At 54.7% G+C, this 23634-nt stretch overlaps 1 protein-coding gene across 1 annotated transcript in view; it reads right to left on the bottom strand.

The window, feature by feature from the left end:
* The window catches only part of NPLOC4 (NPL4 homolog, ubiquitin recognition factor), a 61574-nt gene that overhangs the window by 20693 nt on the left and 17247 nt on the right, over positions 1-23634 (bottom strand). Inside the window, exons 4-12 of the mRNA XM_058704947.1 lie at positions 22175-22351; positions 20425-20473; positions 19557-19651; positions 17780-17903; positions 16531-16710; positions 13516-13602; positions 10943-11014; positions 10445-10571; positions 6685-6845 (exon numbers count right to left, since the gene is read on the bottom strand). Of these exons, the coding sequence (XP_058560930.1) occupies positions 6685-6845; positions 10445-10571; positions 10943-11014; positions 13516-13602; positions 16531-16710; positions 17780-17903; positions 19557-19651; positions 20425-20473; positions 22175-22351 (1072 nt within the window). The remainder of the gene's footprint in view (positions 1-6684; positions 6846-10444; positions 10572-10942; positions 11015-13515; positions 13603-16530; positions 16711-17779; positions 17904-19556; positions 19652-20424; positions 20474-22174; positions 22352-23634) is intronic.

The raw sequence follows: 23634 nt of genomic DNA, 5'->3' as shown, positions 1-23634 counted from the left end.
AAAGGTAAAAAAAAAAAAGGTAAAAAGACACAGTGTAGGGGGAGGTGCCTGGGTGGCTCAGTAGGTTAAGCGTCCAACTTCGGCTCAGGTCATGTTCTCACGGTTCATGGGTTCAAGCCCGCATTGGGCTCTGTGCTGACAGCTCGGAGCCCGGTGCCTGCTTCGGATTCTGCGTCTCCCTCTCCCTCTGCTCCTCCCCAACTCCCACACACGCGCGCGCTCGCTCTCTCTCTCTCTCTCCCAAAAACAAAGTTAAAAAAAAAGTATTGGTTGGCCAACTTAAAAAGTAATAATCCTCAGATCTATTTGATGTTTCATTTTAAAACCTTTGAAAAGAAAAACAGACGGCAGTTTGATTCATCTGAAGTGACGTTTTCATTCATATTATGCACGTGAGGGCTTCCTGAGCATGTGCTTTGCTAAAGGAGGCAGAGAGCCTGGGTGAGGGGCCTCGGATGGGAGACACTGAGCTCGTGAAAGAGGACACCGGATTCTGTCATCACCCGCAGACCCACAGCTTTCCTACAAAGGGTCAGATGAAGTCACTGTCCAGCTGTTCAGAATGGCAGCCAGCAGGACCTTAGGTCTCAAGTGCTAAAAATGAGTCAAAATACTGGTTTTGCATTACAAAACACTGCATCACAAATGCATCTCGTAAGGTAGGAACTTTGGGGGTGGGGGGCGGGGATAACTTAACTCTCACATGGACTCCTGGCAGGGTGTGATTTGACGAGTGAAGTACCTGCTACAGAAACAGGACCTGAGGGCCAGGTCTGTGCTGTCAAGCCTCATGGTTTTGGTTTTTATTAAACACCATGAGGGAGTTGGGGCAGGGGGAGGGGTGGAGAAGCCCTAAACAAGGGACTAGGAACCACCCCCCTGGAAGACCGATGGGAGCACCCCTCCCCATTAGCTCCATTACTGCCCCAGACCTGAGAGGCGTCCGAGCGAGCCGTCACAGGAAAGCCTTACTCTCCCTCAACGGCACCAGTCTGGAAGGAGCAGGGGCGGCAAAAGCCATGGTCCTTCACTCGCAGGCATTTCCAGACACGCGGCCAACAAGGAAAGCGTGCCTGTCCCCTACGACACACGCCCTGCCGGTTGCCCAGCATGTCCAGCCGGGACCCCAGGTTTCTAGCCAGAACCCCGTGTATCCGGCCAGGACCCCATTTGTCCAGCCAGGACCCCAGAGTGCCGCCCCTGCAGTGGCAGCAGCCGTGTGGACTCAGGAGCAGAAAGAACGGAGCCAGGAGGTGCCGGGAGCCAGAGCGCGGGCGAGTCGTCTGCCCCTCTGCCCTGTCCCTTCCCCATGCCCGGGAGCGCTCCCACCACCCAGTAACACGGACACACACGCACAGATGAAGCAATCCAGGGGGTGTTCAGCCTCTAGTTCCTTCTGGTTGGTGAGGAAGTAAATTCTTTGTTACAAGTGGGGTTGTTTCCAGTTTCAAAAGTCCCTCTCCAGGTCAAGGCCCCGCCGCCCCCACCGGGCCGCCTGGTGTGCTGATAAGGCAGACTGAGGACCACACCCCACAGACACAGCTGGACCTAAAGACGTTATGGGAAGCGGTGAAGGACACATCACAACAGATCCCGCGTGTGCGATTCCATCAAGCAAACCCACACAGGAAGCAAAGGAACGACTACCAGGAGTCTTAGGACGGGAGGCTCGGGCTCTGTGGGTTTCTGTCTAGGGGACAAAGGTTCTAAATTAGGTGGTGGTGCTGGCCACACGACCCTGTGAATATGCTACACACCAGCCAACCGTGCGCTTTCGATGGCTGAATCGGTGATTGTACTACATGTGAATTACATCTGTCAAAAATGGTTTAAAAATTTAGACTCGAGGGGCACCTGGGTGGCTCAGTCAGTCGAGCGTCCGACTTCGGCTCAGGTCAGGATCTCGCGGCCTGTGAGTTCAAGTCCCACGTCAGGCTCTGTGCTGACAGCTGAGAGCCTGGAACCTGCTTCGGATTCTCTGTCTCCCTCTCTCTCTGCCCCTCCCCTGCTCGTGCTCCCTCTCGCTCTCTCTCAAAAGTAAATAAATGAACACTGAAAAATTAAAACAAAATTGAGACTTGAGGGGCGCCTGGTTGGCTCAGTCGGTTGGGCGTCCGACTTTGGCTCAGGTCACGATCCGACGGTCCGTGAGCTGGAGCCTCCCACCAGGCTTGCTGCTGACAGTAGGGAGCCCGCTTCACATCCTCTGTCTCCCTCCCTCTCTGCCCCTCCCCCACTCGAGGGCACTCACCCTCTCGCTCTCTGTCTCAAAGATGAATAACCATTAAAAAAAGATAAATCTTTGAAAACAAAAAAACCGAAAATCTCTCTCCACGTGGACGCCTGCTCATTAAGAAAAGGATGTCAAAGGCGTCACAGAGCCTACAAGCACTGGAACGAGTTCCAGTTCCGCAAGTGCTGCCTCCAGGCCTCTCCCAGCAAATCACTCCAGAACACTCACTCCGGGCAGCGAAAACCTCCGGAAAGGGAAGCCCCTCCAAAACTCTGTGCACAATGAGGACTCTGCACAGACAGCGAAGCGAGGGAAGCCCTTCTGCCAGGCTTCACGCAGGGCATCCGGCTCAGCAGGCAGCTCCCTTTATCCATTCTAGAACTCCACGTGCTAGGAGCGTCACAGGTCTCGAGTGTCCCCAGGGATGACAGGCTCCCGCGCGGGCAGCGTGCTGGCGCCCAGACTCTGCGGTCCCGGCAGCCCCCGCCCGTGCCCCTCCACCTGTGGCTGCGCGAGCCTCTCTGAGCCTCCTCTCTCCAACCAGAAAGGGGAGGGTGACGACCACAATCGGAACGAAACCTAACCCAGCGGCAGAGGTGGGGAGTGGAGGAGACGCCTGCAGCTCTCAGAAAGCCACGGCCCACGGGAAGCACAGTTCTCAGGTAGGAAAGGAGAGCCCCGAATCCCGCCCCCTCTCAGATCCACGCCTCGGCACCCCGCCAGCTGCCGGGACCCAGAGACACCCACACAATGTGCCAAACGGCCCCCACGAACAGCTTGAGAACACAGACCGTTAAAGCTGCACTTGAGAAGCTGTTAGAGAGCTGTGGGCACGCGGTGGCGAGGGGACAGGGGACTGAGCGGGGGGCTGTCCTCAGGGTGTCCAGCGCACGCAGACCCAGGGGTGTGCCGGGGAGGGCACGTGGCGGTGCCACAGCTACAGACTGGACACTGGAGGCCCTGGAGCGCACGCCACCCCCCCTGCCCCCGTCCCGGTTCAGCCCTGAGACACACGGAGGCCACACACCTAGAGGGCAGGTCACAGCCCCCGTGCAATCTCACGGAACAGCCACCCCACTTCGTCTTACTGTGCTTTACAAATGCCGTGAGATTTTAGAAACCAGGGTTTGTGGCCACCCTGCCGTCACACAAGTCCACCGGCGCCGTGGCCCACACCCTTTGTGTACTTCGTGTCTGTGTCCTGTTTGGTGCTTCTCGTTACGACCACATTTGTCGTGGTGACCCATGCCCAGTGATCTCTGCTGTCGCGTAAACTCGTGCACGAGGGGGCGGCGGGGTCTGAGAGGACGGCCTGTGGCTCCGAGAGCTCTCCTGGGGGTGCACCACTGTCAGACAGCGTCGCCTGCTGCAGAGGAGCCATCAGCGAGGGAACGAGCCTGCAGCAAACTTCCCGGCTGTCTGGCAACAATTTGCCACAGCCACCCGGGCTTTCGGCAGCCCCCACCTTAACCGGTTGGCAGCCCCCAGGTCAAGGCAAAAAGATTACGAGCTGCTGAAAGCTCAGATGATGGTTAGCGTTTTTGGGTAATAAAATATGGGTTTTTTTTAATGTTTATTTATTTTTGAGAGAGAGAGAGAGAGAGAGAGAGAGAGAGCGAGCGCGCACACATGAGCAGGGGAAGTGCAGAGAGAGGGGGGACAGAGGATCCCAACGGGCTCTGCGATGACAGCAGCGAGCCCGACGTGGGGCTCGGACTCACAAACTGTGAGTTCATGACCTGAGCCAAAGTCAGATGTTCAGCCAACCGGGCCACCCAGATGCCCCAGTGAAGTATTTTTCAATTAAAGTTTTAAAAGACGCTGGTTTTTAGACACGACGGCACGGCACGCGCTGGGAAACCAAAACATGCATCTGACTCGTGTTACGTCACCATCTGCTCGGCTGCGGTGGCCTGGCACTGAACGTGCGAGACCTCCGAAGAGGGCGGCTCTGAGGGCAGGGGGGGCCTGGAGGCCGCACAGCAGGGCAGTGAACACACGGACGCAGTGATGAGTGCCACAAGGCTCCCCCGCTCCCAGGAGCAGAAAGGGCTGGGATTTCAGCTCCCTGGCGGCGGGCCGGGGCCGCACACAGAGAACCTGGCAGACGGGCTTTGCGCAGGGCCGGGGTGACCACACTGGAGACCCGGGGGTTTCAAACACACAGCCATTCTCCCAGTCGAGATAATACTCGGGGTGGAGTCTCCACGTGTTTACACTGCACGACGCAGCAACCAAGCTGAAACCTGTTTCAGGAGGAGACGGAATCTCCCAGTCATTCGGGGCCGAGGGGACAAACACTCGAAGCAGGCGTCATCTTACGGAGCAGGAACTCTGGACTGTGCTCTATGAAAAGGCAAGAACCCGCAGCGGACAGTCTTCCATAAACGTCAGTCAGACCTGACCCCTAAGTACCGCTCTGGTGCATCTGGGTGCTGCGTCGTGGCCCCGCTGGACAGAGGGGGGGGGGCGGTCTCCAGGGAAAAACGTCCTCCGGGGTCTTTGGCTTTTTCATATGCGATGACCAGCACACGGTGGAAACTTACCAAACGTGTGAAAAGACAGACATTACACCAAAAAAAGACAACAGCTGCAAACCCACGGATGACACAAATGTTGGACACGAGGACCTTAAGACGCCATGATGACAACCCATAATTAGGGGAAAAAAAAGTCAATCAAAACTGATCCAGAAGTGACAGACAGATTTAACAGATCGGGACATCAAAATACTCATTATAACTGCATCCCACGCGTGCAGGCAGGTGGAGGCGTGGGAAACACACACACACACACACACACACACACCAGAGGAAACCGCAGCGATCACGCCCCGGACGGACGGTTTGCTGGATGGGAGTGGCAGCAGACCAGACGTCACACAAGCCAGGACGAACAGGCCACAAGAAACAGCAACGCAGACTCCTCAAAATGAGGCACAGAAAGAAAACAGACTGAAATACGACAAACGGGGCATCGGTAAGCTGTGGGACTTCAGGCAGCCAAATACACGTGTGACTGGAGTCCCTGAGCGATCAAAAACAAACAACAACAACAAAATCCCAAACCAAAAAAGAAAAAGGTACTGAACGGCTGGCATGTGCAGAATTCTACAGAATTCTAGAAATGGTTCTGGGATACTTCCCAGCCTCCTCCCCAGGACCATGAATGGGAGGAGGACGCACACCCGTGGATCTGTCCCCTCACGTGGCAACGGATTTTGCAGGTGTGATGAAGGTTACTAATCAACTGACCTTAAAATCGGGAGATGACCTTGGACTAGCCAGGCAGGCCGGGAGGGCACACTCCTGCGGGCCTCCAGGGAAGAGCAGCGGACGGCCCTGCCGTGACCTGCCGCCGGGCCGGGGCCGGGACACTCAGTGCTGCCGACGCCTCACACCACGGGAGAACGTCAGAGCCCCAACCGACCCTGCCGTGGCCCGGACAGACCCTAGACCCCTGAGCACCGGACCACGAGGCAACGCCTGAGCCGGGTCTCATGGCCGCCACGTCCGCAAACACCTGTTACGGCAGCAACGTAAAACAAACACGATGGCCAAAAATTGACACAACTCGCAGACCCGAGAAGCTCAACCACCGCCAAACGCGGGACACGAGGAAGACTACCCGAGCACATCAAAGTCAAGCTGCTAAAAACCAGCGATAAGACAAGAACGGAAAGGCAGTCAGCAGGAAAGTCACACTGTGAATGGAGGAGCCCACGAGGGGCACAGGGGCTTCCTGCGAGAAACACCCCGAGACAGGGGACAGTGGAGCTGACCGGTCAACCCAGAATTCTTTCTACCGTGAAGACACCCTTCCAAGTGAAGACAGCGCCCTCAGACGCGGCAAGGCCGCCCCGCGCCGAGAGACACGACTCAAGGAGCCCTCCAGGCGGCAGGACGGGGCAGACGGGACCCAAGTCCACCCCACGGGACCCGAGAACGAGTGCCGAGTAGAGAAGGAAAATGGGGTCTCCAGCTTCCCATAGGGAAGCACCTGACTCCTACATGTTCAACAGGACGTTTCTCGATAAAAACAGCTTTTATAGCTTTCACAAGGAAAAGGATTTCTAAACAGACGATCCTTTGTCCAACTCGTTAACTCAAATGCCGGCGCCCCGAGGAGGGCCTAATTACTGAGCACACAGCTCCACTCTTGACTCCTGGTGATGTATCCCGTCGTCGTGTCTTGAGAAACAGAAACGGTCTCTGTGCTGCAGGGCTTTGATCTGGCATCAGAGAACCCAGTCCCGTGAATGTGACGTCTCCTTTCGGTTAGAAGCCCGAGCAGCTGAATACCAAGCCCTGAAGATGCCACGGGGCGCTGTTACCCGCAAGGTGGGTCCTAAACAAGCTCAGAGGAGGAGCGGCTGAGGGGACCGCGGAGTCCAACACGGGTCCGCGCCCACGCCGCGCCGCACGATTCCTTGGGTACCGTGGTGTTTTTACCTTATAAAACACGTCGGGCACGTACTGCTCGCTGCTGGACTCCTTGGCGTAGCCGAGCTCAGGGGCGTCTTTGCACGGCAGCAGACACTCGTCACGGACCAGCGCCATGCACTGATTGGACACCTGGTACCCTTCAAAGTGGACCTGGTTGTCGGGACCACCTGCAAGAGAGAGTCCTTCGATGAGCATCCACGAGGGAGATCCGAACCCAGTCCGTATCTGTCACTCTTCACTCTGGACCAACAGAGCAAATCAACTCTGAAGAGTCTGTCTCGGGTAAGAATTCAAAAACGTGCCACCCCAACTTCACGAGTGGCCGGAGCGCACGGCAGTGGACACAGGGCACGAAGACGCCGCGCGGCTGTTCAAGCGGTTCCCACCAAGGACACACTCTCTCAGAATCAGAAAACAGGACTGGGAAACGTTCTCCGATCCTGGGGTGCCTAGGCGTCTGACCGGCTCAGGTTATGATCTCACTGTTTGTGAGTTCGAGCCCCGCATCGGGCTCTGTGCTGACGGCTCAGAGCCTGGAGCCCGCTTCGGATTCTGTCTCTCTCTCTTTCTCTCTCTCTCTGCCCCTCCCCCGCTCACGCTCGGTCTCTCTCTCCTTCAAAAATAAACAAATATTAAAAAAACAAAATCCTCCAATCCCACCCCAGACTATGTGTGCTGTCACCCAGTACCGGGACTCTTAGCTGTCAGGAACACCAGAGCCCTGCCTCCAGCACGCCTGCGTTCTTGAGTGAGCGGAGGGGGATGGAGACGGACGGGACAAGCGGTGAAGACAACACAGCGTCTGTACCGTGGTCTCTACCCTACAGACGCCCGCACGGCCACGCACTGTCCTCCAGCGCCACGCTCGGCAGGCGAGGACGCTGCCACAGAGCCAGGGCCAGCACGCAGGGGGCCTCAGCCCGGGCCGCTGGCTTCACTGTGCCATGTGCGGCCCTGCGTGCCTCTCCCACTCCTCTCTCCATCATCGCTTCATAAAACCTCCAGCAAGTCTTAAAATTAGGGACAAGGATAGTGCAAAAGCCACCGAGAGGGAACCATCCAGCGACGTGGAACCGAGCGGCAACCTGGCTGAGAGGAGACCCCGGAGAGAAGGACGGGCACCACGTCAAAGGCGGGCCCCGAGCCTCTGGCCGAGGGAAGACCAGGCCGTGCACTCGGCCGACTTCCACCGCCACAAATACACGCGTCTCCATAATCGGGTGACGTTCTGACAACTCTAATGTCCATTATCGTCGGCAGCTTTGGAAAATTTTTAAAAAACAAAAAATTCTCAATATCTCTACTTCAGTCTCTCTGACAAAAACAAAGTCAAGTTCCTCATCGGGGAACAGAAATGTTCTTCCATCTGGCTTTCAAACATTTATCAGAAACCAGACCTGATGACCAGACAATCAGAAAGTGTGAAGGACAGGGGCAGAACCAGCCTGGAGAGGACAAGCCGGGGCCTGCTGTGTTCCACTTTGCACACCAGAGGACGGCAGCAGCTGGCTTCCCAAGCAGAGGTGAACGGGCTCCAGGGGCCCACCGGCAAGCAAGCCTAGCATCTCTCCGGCCCTGACGCACATCCTGGGGAGAGGTGGCCACGACCGCTCCCTGAGGTCGAGGCGGCAGATGCAAAGCCCTTCACCCTCCGGTGCGCTCGGGGTCAGGCACACCACCCTCGCACCAAAGAGGAGCGCGCTGGCTTAGAAGGAGCAGAGGGGACGGTGGGGAAGGAGCGTGGAGAGGCCGCCCTCAGCGGGTGCCTCTGGCTATCATTTTACTTCGGGCGTTGTAAACCCACCCTGGCTTTTGGATGGATCATTAAAACAGGATGGGTCGTTGGAAAAAAAACCTGGCCTTTGAGGACCGGCGAAAAACAGAAAACAGGATTTGTAAAATGGAAGGCTATTTAAAACAAAGCAGTATTCATCCACATGGACGGCCTCCAAAGGTAGATTCGATGAGAAGACCCGCACGCTCGTTTCCACGCGGAGGAGCGAGACGCCGAGCTCTGGCGGGTCTCTCTAGGCTCGCGGGAGGCCTGATCCCGGCTGAGCTGAGGGGATTGTGGGACGAGCTCTCTCACTCCCCTCCCTAGTCAACCTGCCAAGGGAACCCGCGCGCAGGAGGAAAGGGCCCGTGGCGGAAGAACTCTGCGCCTGGGCCTTGGCCTCGGGAAGGGACTCTCACGGCCCTGAGGTGTGGGCGGCCAGCCCTCCAAGACACACAGAAGCTAGCATTAGAGCAGAGAGCTTCAACTCGGGCTCAACGAAGCCTTCTCCTTCCAGCAGACCCTTCGTGTTCACAGGAGCAAACCCCACACGTGATCGTTACTCCCTTCCTCCAAACGTCTGGAGCTACAGTTGCTCTTGGCGGGGAGGGGCGAGGGGGAGCTCAGAGCTTCAGCAGCAGCTCGAGGGGCGCGGCTGCGGGCACGGGGCCTGCAGAGGCACCATAAAGCCGGGATGCAGCAGACAGTCTCCTGGGAGACGGCCGCAGACACACGGGCCCGCTCCTTCCCATCCCGCCGGGGCCTCGGGCGTGCGGCGTGGGGAGTGCAGCCTAACAGCGCCACAGGGCAGCGACACGCCCCCGCTGAGGAACCACTGATGCAGGGGGACGGCGCGCTTGATTTCCACTGGGAGCGGGACGATGCGTGATGCTTCGGACGGCCCCCCTGCCCCCCGCCCTGCCCCGGCTCCCCTGCTCGGCGTCCAGTCTGAGCTGCTCTCCTCCTGCTCGGCACCCACCGTGACAGCCCGTGGCCAAGCCGCCTTCCTGGAAGGACCCTACGCCGGGGAACCGTTTACTGTAACCCCACTCGACGCTCCCAACCACTCCCTTAAGTACCTGGCCCAACAACAGGTCAGGAAAATAAATCCGACTCAACTAATTCACACTAGCAGGTGAAAGCTGCCGCCATTGCCTCTCACTCGTCAAAAGGACATTCATTTCAAACGGTGACCACCAATCCCAACGGACCTCAAAAGCTGACGCATCTTAAAAACTCAGGCAGTGTTTCCATCACGGCTCCCGTGACAGCGTAGCAGCCTCAACCTGGATTAGCAGGGGATCTAGTTGCTTACGGGCTCGGGCTATTTGCACACTGGTGTGACCTGAGGGTGCTTCTTCCTACAAGACCAGGGGAAGGATGGCCACCGTGAACAGACTGTGAGAGCAGAAACCAGGTCTTCACGGGGCCCGGGTTAGACTGGACCAAAGTGACCAAACAGATCACGTCTGCAGGAGTTGGTTCTCCAAGTTTCAAGTTCCTGCTCGTTTTAAACTGCACGGTCCTATGGCTGGCTCTTCCTACGACAGCGTCCGTCAAGGATGTCATGGGAGACGTGGTGGCACTACTTGTGACGCACATAGCACGGAATAGGACATATATAACATCTCACACACACACACACACACACACACACACGTGCACGGAAATGGTATCTTGAATGACTCCTATCACGACGTCAAAAATAAATAACAAACAGTAAGTCTTCTCCTGCACGGCCAGAGTCACTCTTGGTTCCTGGAAGGGGCAAAGGCAGCCCGGAGCAGAGACCCAGAACCAAGTGAACTGACCTTGGAACAGGAGCAGATGAGGGAAGAGCCACGCGGAGGCCCCAGTTTCAGTGGCTCTGCGGGCGATGCAGGTAAGTTCTAGATTTCTACCACAAAACAAAAAGAGGAATCTGCATCTCACAGGCACAGTAGTAACTAAGTTGAGAATGAAAAGCCACCAAAAGAAGAACAAAACACACACCTGTAGCCACCGCGGTAACGAACTTGGATCCAAAATGTCCATCTGGAGAGAGTCGACATATGTTGGGATGCTTATTTTGGAAGTCTCCTGCCGTGATACATTCTTCCGAACTCAGGAAATAGGTGTCCTAAGAAAAGAGAAACGGCACATGGAGTTGTACGGCCTCTATTTCTTCTTTAGAAAACATTAAGAACCGAACTCTGTCAACTGCTACACGACGTCAACATCTCCAGTCCCTAGCTGTCACGGGCTCCTTTCCCACCGCAAATAACTATGAAGGCCAGAAGCGTCAAGCATCCGCCCTACAGGCTCACCTCCCGAGAGCACTGGTGGGTGAAGGCCAGGGGTTTTGCTCTAGAAGACACATCGACAGACCCATCCGTAATTTATCGATTTTCCCCACTGTGTGGAAAATCATTTGGCCTAGAAGCCAGGATGAGCTGTGCGTGGCCACCCCGCGGGCTTGTGACCAAGCTGCGGGCTCCCATCCCACCTCACCTTATTCCGACTGTATCGCACTGTACCCTTCCGGGTGTCTTCTGAGACCAGGTCTGTAAATATCCAGCCAACCTGCAGGAAAAAGGAAAGTATCTTCCGAGCCTCTTCTTGAAAACGGGTGGTGAATGTTTTCTGGCCTCCGCCCGGAGAACTTAAGAACAATGTTCTCAGTAAGAGACTCTCTCACGAGCCAGCTCCTCAACTCAGCTACCATGACTTTCAAACTCCACTCAGTCGCAAACGGCCACACTCCCCTGGTACTGCTGGGCTGGAGGTGACGGTGAGCGAGCAGGGCTCACCTATTGTTAGAAGCCCCGTGGCACCAACTCGGTACCCGGCCCCGTGCCGGGTGTGGGGGGAGACCGCCGGCAAGAACAAGATTAACAGAACGCTTACACTCCAACCAGGAAGGCACACAATGAGCAAGCAACTAGAGACAATGCTGTTTGAGGGGCTACGGCTTTCTCTGCGAGACAAGAGAGCGGACTCCATAGAGAAGGCACTTAAAGTACGGAGTGCTACGACGGAGACCTTGCCCAGCTGCTCCTTTGCATTCTGCTGCAGTGCTGAAGAAACCGTCTGGGGGGTACAAGGAGGGAGAGTCCTGTCGCTAGGGCACCCACACGCCAGTCCCGGACGGTTGCCTGTCTGTGTGCTCTGTGATCCCTGATCCTCTTGTACCCACGAACCTCACAGCCGGTTGCCCCTCCTGAACCAGAACCGGGCTGGGGATGGAAACCAAGTACACATCCTCTGGAGAAGCGATGCAGTGCCCAAGACCCTCTCCGGCACAACCCTGACACAGAACTCTTCAAATCCCTCTCCCGCACACAAGACCAGGCAAATGTGAACTTCATTTTCTTCAAAAATACCCAAACAAACGGGGTGCCTGGTGGCTCAGTCGGTTGAACGTCCAACTTTGGCTCGGGTCGTGATTTCACAGTTTGTGAGTTCAGCTCTGTGCTGACAGCTCAGAGCCTGGAGCCTGTTTCGGATTCTGTGTCTCCCTCTCTCTCTGTCCCTCCCTCTGTCTCTCTCTCAAAAATGAATAAGAATTATGGGGTGCCTGGGTGGCTCAGTCGGTTAAGCGGCCGACTTCGGCTCAGGTCACAATCTCGTGGCCCGTGAGTTCGAGCCCCGCGTCGGGCTCTGTGCTGACAGCTCGGAGCCTGGAGCCTGTTTCAGATTCTGTGTCTCCCTCTCTCTCTGCCCCTCCCCCGTTCATGCTCTGTCTCTCTCTGTCTCAAAAATAAATAAACGTTAAAAAAAAAAAAAAAGTACGAATTAAAAAAAAATTTTTAAAAGAAGTTATACCAGTTTCTCTTTTGAACAAGAGAAACTTCAAGAATTTAAACCAAAATATGGCCCTAAATCAAGATGCTGATTCCCTGCTAGAAACAATAGGACGTTTTCTGAAAGCTTTTGTGAAAATGACTTTGCTTTATAACGTTCCTAGGTTTTAAATACATTCCTTATTTTGCACTGTTTATCTTCTGTAGAGAGTTAATTTTTCCATGTTCATAAGTTGATTAAGAAATTAAGGATACGGGCACCTGGGTGGCTCAGTTGGCTGAGCATCCGACTCTTGAATTTGGCTCAGGTCATGATCCCAGGGCCATGGGATCAAGTCCTGCAACAGGCTCCACGCTGGCCACAGGGGCCTGCTTGGGATATTCTCCCTCTCTTTCTCTCTCTCACCTTATGCCCCTTCCCTGCTCACACATGTGCTCGCTCTCTAAAATAAAATATTTAAAAAAATAAAAATAAAATTTTTAAATTAAAAAACAAATGATAAAGGATTGGGGAGCCTGGGTGGCTCAGTCGGCTAAGCGTCTGACTCTTAATTTCAGCTCAGGTCATGATCTCACAGTTTGTGGGATCAAGCCCCACTTGGGATCTTCTGTCTCTCCCTCTCTCTCTCTTTCTGCCTCTCCCCAGCTCATGCACTCTCTCGCCTACTCTCTCAAAAATAAGTAAACTTAATAGAAAAAACAAAACAGACTCAAAACGAAAGTTCTCTGTTTTCTAACTGCCCAGTAAAATTAGGAAACCTCACGTGCTCAGACACCTAAATCAGAAATAGGAAGTCCAATGATGACGGAAGAAGGAGCACCGGAGGCTGCAAGCACCTGAGACGGAAACAGAACCCCACACACAGGCCTCTGTCACCGGCTCACACCAGGAGCCCGGGCCGCAGCATGAGGGCGGGACACACAGCCCGGCATCGAGGCCCCTTCCCGGACAAAAGAGGGGGTCTGGCTCCCGCCATGACATTCCTCCAGTCTCTGAGCTGTCCTCAGGAAGAGGGGCCGGCAGATTTAAACACAAGTCCCAGAATGGGGAGTCATCTGTTTTCATTTTACTTTAGATCAGAGAAACATTCTCATTTTATTTCAAATCAGAGGAACAGAGAGGCAGTGGCGCCCAATAAACACACTGGGCCTGCACCCGACCTTGAGTAGATGGGAGCTCAGTCCCAGACAGGACCTGGCCGTGCCACCCACCCAGAGGTCCCCAACAGACAGCTCCGACCCCCCCCCCCCCCCATCAAAAGCCAGCAGAATGTTCCGTACCTTCCTCAGGCCAAGCTTGGCGGCAATTTCATCCACCACCTCAGCTTTCGGGTCTTCCAGAAGCTCCAGGCTATTCTGTGTGCCAATCTGTTGGGGCAGTAAAAGGAGGAGACCCAACTCAGAGGAGCCCACAGCCACCCGGCTCCAGTTCAGGAGTCCCGAGGGCAGCTAAACGCAGCCCGGGGGCTTGGCCTCCTCAGGTCGTACGGTGCTCTGCAATCCAGACTGAGAGGGCAAGGTGGTTCCCACCACCGTCCCTCGTCGAGTATGTGGCTGCTCTCAGGGAGGAGAAAGGCTCTCTACACATTTTTCTGCTGGGTTCCTTCACTGAGGAAAGTCCGTTTCAAAACTCCCTTGGGTAAACAGTTGCCTTCCAAACGGGTTTGGCCGGGTTAGGCAAGATTATTTGAGCTGTAAGGTAACACGTTTCCAGAAAACCTAAGGTAACGTGTCTCCAGAAAACAGGCGAGGAAAACGTGTGTGCCGTTTCGCACACAGCGCTACACTTCACAGGACCAAGTGAGCAATGACAGGCGTGCACACCCTAAGGAAAGGACAAGGCAGCCTGCTGGTGGGTGGGCAGAGCACCTGGCTCGGGGTGGCAGGTGGGCTCAGACTCTGGCTGGCTCACACACAACCTACGCCGGCCACAAGACCCCAACTCCCTGCCGTGGACAGAGCCTGCACTGACACGTAGCTCAAGGGTCATTAGTAAGTACCGTACCCGGCAGAAACCCCAGCCACAGGCACAGGAAAGTGAAGGCCGCCCCAGACCCAGTTATACTAATTGGGCACGTCCTTGCAAATTAGTCAAATTCTGGCAAAACAACAAAAGAACTTTCTGTCGCTGAGTATTAGCACATGGAGATCACCTACACCTCCCGAGCACAGGTCACACCGCAGACCCCGGACAAATCTAAGGATCTGGTTTCAAGACCTGTCACGGCATGGGCTTCAGCTTCTAATGAACCGGATGCTATTGGAGGTCAATGGCTTCAACCTCCAGGACGATGCTGTTAGGAGTCTGTCTGGATGACAGAGGTTTGTTTCCGTTTTTAATTCGATCAGCTCCTAACAGACCTGCTGAAAACTCCTCACGAGAGCGACCCTGTACGAAACCCAAGGCGAACGGACCACGCTTCCAAAAGCAGCCCCCTCGTTACGGAGCACACTTAGTGCCCTACCGGTTGGGCAATCCGGGGATCCCGGCTCTCAGGCAGAGCCTCTGTCGCCACCTAGCGACCCCCGTCCAAGGAGCCACCGCAGTAGGTCCACTCAGACACCTCCTCTGCAGCTCAGTAAATACAGAAATGGACAAAGGGGTGTAGACAACATTCAGAACCTGCATAAATACAGCCGGGGAGACAACGGCACGTGTGAAGAGCCACACACCTGCACAGCAGTCAGGAGCGACGGGGCTGCGGTTTCAGACCTTTACTTAAGAAGTCGGTGGGTGTCGGGCTCTGTGCCGACAGCTCAGAGCCTGGATGGAGCCTGCTTCAGACTGCGTCTCCCTCTCTCTCTGCCCCTTCCCTACTCATACTCTGTCTCTGTCTCAAAAACAAATAAACATTAAAAATAATATTAATAATGATAAAAAAAGAAGTCGGTGGGTCACGGACCGACGTAAAGAACACAGTGCAAGGTGACAAGGGTGAGTATGCTAGGCATACGCCCAAAGGATCGTATGAATATCTGTCTATTCGCTTGTATTTTAGAAACTCAAATTTTAGAAGTCTAAGCCAAATATTTCGGAAAGAGAGGGATAGGATGAAGGGGGTACCTTGGATCTTTGGAAACATGCGATTTTTTTTTTCTTTTCTAACATTTTAATTAAAAATTTCAAACATAGGAGCACCTGGGTGGCTCAGCTGGTCAAGTGTCCGACTCCCGATTTTGGCTCGGGTCATGTTCTCGTGGTTGGGATCAAGCCACGCGTTGGGCTCCAAGCTGAGTGTGAAGCCTGCTTGGGATTCTCTCTCTCCCTCTCTCTCTGCCCCTCCCCTGCTCACATGCTTGCTCACTCTCTCTCTCAAAACAAATATTTAAAAATTTGTTTCAAACATACAGAAAGTTTACAGAATTTCCTTGTGAGGACTCATACACCGACTACTTGGAGCCAGCCACTAACATTTACTATACTCTGGCCACCCCCCAAGCCACCTTAGTTTTTTGATTTCATAGGGAACTAGAGACACAAGCACACCCTCCCCAAGTACTCCAGCACGTGTATCACACACTTGGGTTCCATGTTTACAGTATTCACCTTCGTAATAATTGTACACAATGAAACATACTACATAAGTACTTCACGTGATCGTGCAACACGTTTAAGAGTATATATACATAAAACCTATCCCTAAATACTGCAAATAAAGCAAACAAACATAAATACGTTAACTAGTTGGTGGGACAGTCCTCAAGAGAGGACTTTCCAAGTGACTTTAAAACAGTATTTGATTGCTGGTCCCTCATGAGACACGCCCTAAGGACCCTCCTCCTTCCACCAGAAAAGTTTCCAGTCTTATACCGGTGGTGATTTTGGTGCTGTCATTCTAAGATAGCTGTGTGTGTGGCACAGGGATAAAGACCCTCTGGTTCCATCATTTCTGAGCCAGCTGACCACAGGCATGGGCAAAGGAGCTACAGAATTACAAGGGAGAGAGCAGCCGTGTGGGGACAAGAGACAGAAGCGGAACATAGGGCACAGATGACAATATCGCATCAATGTTCAACCTAGTGAAGTTGACAAGTGTATTTATTATTAGGTAAGAGGACATCCTTACGCGTTAGAAAGGCACACTAAAATACGTAGGGGCCGTGAGCTTACCCTCTAAGAATTCAGAAAATAAATACCATGTGTCTGTGTGCACGTGTCTCGTGTAGACACACACGGAGACAGACTGGGAAATGATAAAGCAAAAGGAGTGAAACGAAGCCCGAAACGAGAGTCCCGCGCAGCCTTCAGAGCAGAAGCCACAGAAGCCACGGGCCGTGAAGCCCCAGCCCGCCTACCTGGGGAGGCTCGTAAATCGCGGCCACTTCAGCCCTGATGCCAAGAGGAATGTCTTTGTGCTCTGTATACCGTCCGTACAAATACCCGAAATGCTGGTTCCCTGTCTTCCTCCAGAAGTCAAGGAAGCGATCGGCAACCGTGTGATTCTCAAACATGATATTGTCCACATGTCTGTATTTCTGTAGAGCAAACAATGGGCTGATGAAAACACTCAGTAATAAATAACTTATTTTCCTAGTCTAAGCCATTCATAAATTGCCTTCACCTAGCTCTCACACGCATGCACACACGTTTTAAGAATGTGCCCTGAAGGGGCAGTAGGGCTGGAGGGCTCAGTAGGTTAAGCGTCTGACTTCGGCTTGGGTCGTGATCTCGCGGTATGGGGGTTCATGCCCCCCGTCGGGCTCTGTGTTGACCGCTCAGAGCCTGGAGCCTGCATTGGATTCTGTGCCTCCCTCTCTCTGCCCCTCCCCTGCTCACGCTCTCTCTCTCTCTCTCTCTCAATCTCTCTCTCAAAAATAAACATTAAAAAAAAAAAAAAAAAAGAATGTGCCCTGCCATCAAGATTCTAGAGGGTGGGTGGGTAGAGGTGGGATTCCTCTGTAAATTAATTCAAATTCATCTTACTGGGATTTCACCTAAAGTGCAGGTTTTCAGGATCTCTGGCATAAAAATCAGTTTTCAAAAAAAAGAAAGAGAAGGGGTGTGGGGGAAGGGAAGAGAGAAAAGAAAGAAAGCCGTTCCCAGGCAGTCACAAAGGCTATGGAGAGCTTCCTAAGGAGGAAACGTGGGCCAGTGGTGCAGGGAAGGCCAGGTGAGCACGGAGACCAGAGGGGAAGAGGCCAGGATACCGCGTGTAGCTTTCCCTGTCTCTTCCTCCTTCCAGAGTCGAGCTCCCTTCTTCACCTGGCCCGGACCGGTGCTCCCAGGGGGCTCCAGGACAATTCGGTTCCCAGCTCCCAGAAGGCAAAGTTGCAACCAAGGAGCGTTTTAAAGTCACCGAGAAAATTCTACTTCCACGCAGGCCGACAAAACAGAAAACTGAAGACCCCCTCGCCCACGCCTGAAACAGATCTCACAAATAACACCTCCAGGCCTCCAGCGTAGGACCTGAAAGTGCACTTGAACTTGCACTCCGCAGGGGGTGGCTCCCTCCAAGGATGGCCCCTTCTGGAAATGTTCATTTCCGAGCCATGAAAACCAATCTACTGCTTTCCGCTGTCTAGGCGGGCACGGCAAACGTCTCACCTGTCTGTTCAGTGTGATGGCACTTGGCTGGCACTTAGTACAGATGCCGTTGGGCCACGGAAGGTGCCCCTCACATCCTGATTTAATCTTGCAGCTGATGTTCTCCAGAGCAACAAATTTCCCCCTGAACAAGAAGAGGCAACTTGAGTAAACATTCTGATGGTGAAACGTTCAGCAGGAAACTGGAAATCATATGACAAATATCCTACCCCTCCTGAACAGAGTTCTAAAGACCTAAGCGTGTGGAGGCAACAGCAAGGGAAACGTGCTAAAAAGTGCTCTCGCGGAGTCCCAGCCTCCTTCCTGCACATGCAGACTGCGCACGAATACAGAACTAACGGCTGCAAAAAGTCTCCATTTTCAACGTCGGTCACTAACACCCATGAAGACTTTCAGGGACACAATTAAGTATCTATTGCTCTAACCCATGCCACTAAGAGGAAACAACGCTAGTTTTTAAGTTTCACTAACTCATCAGCAACATCTACGTCACGAGTCCAGTACTTGGATGCTCGTAAAAAATTCAGAATCATAGGGAAGAACCCCGATGAGGGTACGTTACAAAGACCTCTGTCCCCGGCTTTCAGCTGGAATAAAGACTATCCCGTGAGGAAGCCAGGGCGCCACCTGGAGGTGGGGAGAATGTGCACATGTGCCTTGACCCTCTGCCAGCTTCCCATTCACAAACGGTCCCATAACTCAGTCCTGTCTTCACAGGCCAACGGCACGCTGGCAGCAGGGACCGCCACCGGCCTGCACGTTACCGACAGCTGCAAATGTGCGGAAGGCTGACGGAGTTCAGCACGACAAAATCTCTACTCATACCTAGTCCAGGAAGTTCCATGGCTTACCCCACGGACAGGCAAGAATGGGTTTCTGGTTGGACTTTTTTCCTCCTGGTCTAACTTTTTTAAAAACTCCTTTTAGGATGTCAGCAGGTTGTGAGAGAAAAAACGACAATCGGGCCAACATGGCACCCTTCATAAAATGTTGCTGCCTTGGGTTCAGCCACCATCTCGTCCTGCTGCACTGATGGAAATTGTAAAATCCTGGTGTGAAGTCCATCACTTTCTGGGAGGGTGAAGTACAGTCAACGGAAAGGGGTCGCACAGGCAAGTACTTGACGTGGCTTGGAAGAACTCAAAATGCTCTCGGTCAGCCCCTCTCCAGCCACTGTCACCGCCCGCGCTCAGGGAGCCCAGAGCTGGCCGCCCCACCGCCCACCTGGCCGAGGCTGCAGCCCACGCCTGCCGAGCCCACACGATGGCTGTGAAATCAAGCTGATAAAGGGGCAGGCTCCAGGGCAAAGGGCTGATGGGGGCTGTGGAATAAGTGAGCCAAGAGAACCATGCGGTGGTTCGGTTTTTCTGAAAAGCAGAGGATGAGCCCACACTCCACAAGACTGACCACCATCGTGCCGCCTTATCTCATCCGCCTTCACGTACCACTAAGTTGCCGGAGCACCACGTATCTGGGGGAAGCGGGGAACGTTCACCAGGGGCCTCCACAGAGACCATTGCCAGCTTGGCATCTGCCCGCCAGTCCGGGCAAGGATTGTGACAGGGCATCAGAGGCTCCACCCATCTGTTTCTTTTCTAGAATCGGGGCAGAAGCCACGAATTCAAATGTTCCATGCCCAGACCCCGATCTTTGCTTTTCTCATTCACACGCTCGTGGTCTTTAAGCGACCCCTGCCAGACACACAAAAGGGGCACCTGCACGTCAGAGCCACGCCAGAGCCACACCGGCACAGCCTAACTGCGCTCAGGTTGCTTACTTGTCGGCGCCCCCGGTCAGCTTTCGGATGTAGGCGTGGAAGGACATGTGCTTCACAGGAGGCTCAAGATGGTTCAGGTAATCCTCGTCGAACGGCTGCCGAAACACACACAGTCATTACAGTCCCACGCCCGCGGGCGCGGAGAGGTGAGGAGAGGCGGGCAGCCGCGCTCTTGCTGCACGCCCCCCGGGGGGTCAAGCCAGGCCCCACGGAGGGCAACGAGAGAGAACCGGGGCTGGCTTCTCACTTATCGTTCTAGGTCAGAACCAAAGGTTTCTTCATGTACCAGCTATCTTCCCGAGATTAAAATACATCTCTATTAAATACAAAATGCTCTAGGTCAGGTAGCTGTCAGGAAAATTTGGCGGGGCGGGGGGAGCCGCAAGATGGAGAGGAGGCTCATGAAGAAAATCAGGTTGGCCTTGCTGCTGTAAACTCAGCAGTAACCAGTTACCAGTCAGCATTATTATGGTAACTCTCAATCTCACCAGGACAAATCAGTAGGAGGACGGGAGACTCAGGGAAAAGTAAATCAAAACGACGACGAGCACAGAAACCGCCAGCCCCAGTGCCGTGTCAGGTTTTAGAAGGATTGTCTGGGGAGCCCGCCGGAACGCTGCCCGTCCATCACAGCAATACAAACGCGTCAGCCATTCATAACCCACCAGAAGGTCACTCCCATAAATACAGGCCGGCCCTCTTCACGCGGCTTGCACCAGCGGGAACGCCAGGGCCCAGGGCAATAGACAGGTAAGGTCTGCTCTGGCTCCGGGGCTCCGGCCCGGCGCAGGGGTGCAGAGCAGACACCTGACACGCCCTGGGAAGCAGTCCCTCCCGCCAGCCCGGAACTTACGCCGCACGCTCTCACCTCTAGCGGAACACAGTGCACGCATTTCCCCAGGGGGCCGTGTCGGCACCTGAGAGCACGGGCGAGAGAAACACAGTGATTAGCAGGCCTGTTTTCCTGTTGCTGCCTCCCAATGTTTTTTATATTTAAAGCGCACACCATACTTAATAAAGTTTTTCCCAACCTACGTGGAATTATTTTATTTATTTTTTATTTAAGTAAACTCTGCGCCCAACATGGGGCTTGAACTCACGACCCCGAGATCAAGAATTACAGGTTCTACCAACTGAGCCAGCCGGGCACCTGCTGTGCAGAATTATTTTAGCTGGGATGTGAACATTTTTATTGTAATAAAACAGTTTAGTATTTACTCGGATGTGTTATTAGAAAAAATTCATCAGGACCTCAAACCTGTGATTCTATGGGTATTAACTGCTTAAAATGACACCAAGTAAAAACTAAAGTGAGTATACTTAAAATCAGTTTCGACAGACGTTAAGTAAATACTAACAAAGCCGGGATGCGGATGTGGCGAAATCCTTCTCAGTGGAACAGAAGTCACTCCAGTTTGGAAAACACCCACTTTGCGCAAGTTTTGAGCAATGCACGGAGGATGCCTGGCTCTATGGGTTTTGGCCATTTCAGTCAGAGAAGCCTTAAGAAGACCCACACGTGCGAGGTGACAGCACAATGTGCTCCAATGAGGAGGGCAGTGATGGGCTGGTGGGAAAGCCAAGTGGCAGTCCCTCTGGGCTCAAGCAGATCCTTTTCTAAATGGGGTCAGAACTCCTGGACGCACGAGCATTCTACACTTCAGAGTAGAAACGGCCTGTGTCTGCTAGCAGGCGGGCTCTCACAGATGGCAGGCCAGAATGCACACATACACGCACACAGGCACCTTGGAAAGGTTCCTAACGAAGGCCCGAAGACACAGGCCGTGGGGGAAGCCAGCGCGGGATCCCTGGGAGGAAATGCAAATGAACAGGGACACAGGCTGTGGCTCTGGAACGGCTCCATGCTGAGCCGCTGAGCACCACTTGGGCTCTTTAGTCCAAGACCCGCAAGTTGCTAAGGCAGCACTTAGATCCCAGCATCTCGGCGTCAGCACCCCGGCACGTTTACGGAGCTCTACTGCAGAGACGAGCAACCTGCCCCCAGACAACTTCCCATCACTGAGCGTCCACTCAGATGTTTCTAACTGGTTTCTTGAAAGGAACTGCAAAAAACCAAAACTACACAGATGCGCCCCACGCAATCCCGGGTGGAAGGTAACCGTGCCGACAAGGAGCAGCGAGCGTCCCCAGATGGGACACCCGCCGAACAGAACGGGCAGAACGTACTGTGTGGATGCGCTGTTGAAATGTCCCTCCTGTAAGTGAACGAGGGGACCCGAACAAGGACCTTCCGCGGCTAGGTGCCCAGGCGTCACCCCCCCACCCCATGCTTGCCCCGCCGCACCCACACCCGCTAAAGCCGCGCCCGCTGCGCGGGCGGCAAGTGTCTCAGGAGCGCATCCCGGGAAAGGCTTGGTTCCAGTTCCCTCCCGTATTCCAGATCTCTCAGTTCCAAACACTCGAACGCGTTTAAAGTACGTGTGGCAGCACACTTGGAGACTCACACGGTAAGAAAAAGCTTCCAGAGTGACGTGGAGTGAAATTTCGCCTGAACAGAGAGGATCACACTCAGAACTTGCCTCTCTCCCGCAGCCACTCTCGAAAGCAGGGCCCGTCCGAACCCCTCCCTCCGCCAGCTCAGCGGCGCCAGCACTTACAGCTGTGGGTCGCGGCTTCTGTAAATCTTCCCGTCCTGCTTGCTGAGGTACTGGTCGATCTCGTCTTCCACCACGGTGGGAGCGCTGCAGGCCTTCGACCCCGGCGGGACCGACGTCTCCATTTCCGACGAGGGGCCGGCGAGGCCCGAGGGGAACAGGAACAGCAAATCTCCATGCCTGTCAGGTGACGAACACAGGGCAGGGCCTGCCTCCCTTCCTCTCACAACCTGGGCCGCCCAGACGAGCTGCTCGGATGTGAGGGTCTCCGGCATCCAACCTCCCTGAAGGCCCAAACGACGAGGCTGCTAATTCCAAGAGCCCAGGGCCCTCCCTGCACGGCACTGCCACGCGCCTAGCACTCTGAAGGTCAGGGAGGGCGCTCCGTGGCCGTGACTTCATCTCTCGCCCAACTGTGAGACCCACACGCCCGCCCGACTCCACACAGATGAAACACGGTCGCGACGTATACACCCGGCCCGTGGGCGGCACTCTCCCCTGCTCACGCCGCGCTTGGCTCCCACTTCTCTTTGTTCCTTCTTTCCCGCCTTCTATCGAGCACTCCTAAGTCTCGCCGCCTGGTACACAGCCTTCCATTTCCACCCTACGTTCCCTACGTTCCTCCCTACGTTCACACTCACCGCCCCACACGTATGCACAGACACGTACGCCCCACTCGATAAAAATGAGATGACCGAAGACGTATTCTTTGCATCTGCTTTTCTCACTCAACGATACCTCACCCGAGATCCCTCCAAACACGGTCTATGTCTGAGCACTGCTTCTAACGGCCGCACTCCCTGGCGAGCCTGCCTCCGAGCTCACCCCGTCTCCCACGCCGGTGGCAGGTGCACCGACAGGTGTCTGCCACCACGGACACCACTGGACGAAATGACCAAAGTCAGGCAGCTGCGTGGTGTTACTTCTACAGGGCGCGTTTCCAGAAGTGGCCCTATGAGGCGGGTTTCTGTTGGCTTTTCAAGCCAAACAGGCTGCACAACTCACATTTCAAACGGCAGAGTCTGACCTTCTATCATCTGCCACGTCAACTACGCTCCTTCCTTGCTCACTCACACTGCTGACTCACCGCCAGACCCGGCTGGCACAGCCAAGCCCCAGGCCCGAGGCGTGTGACGTCCCCGCTCACAAGCAGCGGTCCAGACGCGGCATGGGCTCCCGCGCGCGGAGGGCCCGCGGCACGAAGATCAGCCCCGGTCTTGAAGGCAGAGCTGTGGCACCACGTGTGGCAGGCACCGAACCGCCGGGAGACCGAAGGGACAGCCTGCCGCACCCCGACCCCACTCCCCGAGCAAGGTGGGGCAGCGGGCCTCGAGCACAGACACCAGAGACAACAGGCCACTAAGAAGCTTGGCCCCTCGGCTCTGCCGCGGGTCTGTTCCCCCCTCTGCCTCTTCCCCACCGAGGGAACAAACCTGCCAGACTCCAGCCAGAGGCCTCTGTTT

The sequence above is a fragment of the Neofelis nebulosa genome, chromosome 16, assembly GCF_028018385.1.
Source record: "Neofelis nebulosa isolate mNeoNeb1 chromosome 16, mNeoNeb1.pri, whole genome shotgun sequence".
NCBI lineage: Eukaryota > Metazoa > Chordata > Mammalia > Carnivora > Felidae > Neofelis > Neofelis nebulosa.
The sequence above is the reverse complement of the archived record's forward strand: the minus strand, read 5'-3'. Positions and strand labels throughout refer to the sequence as shown.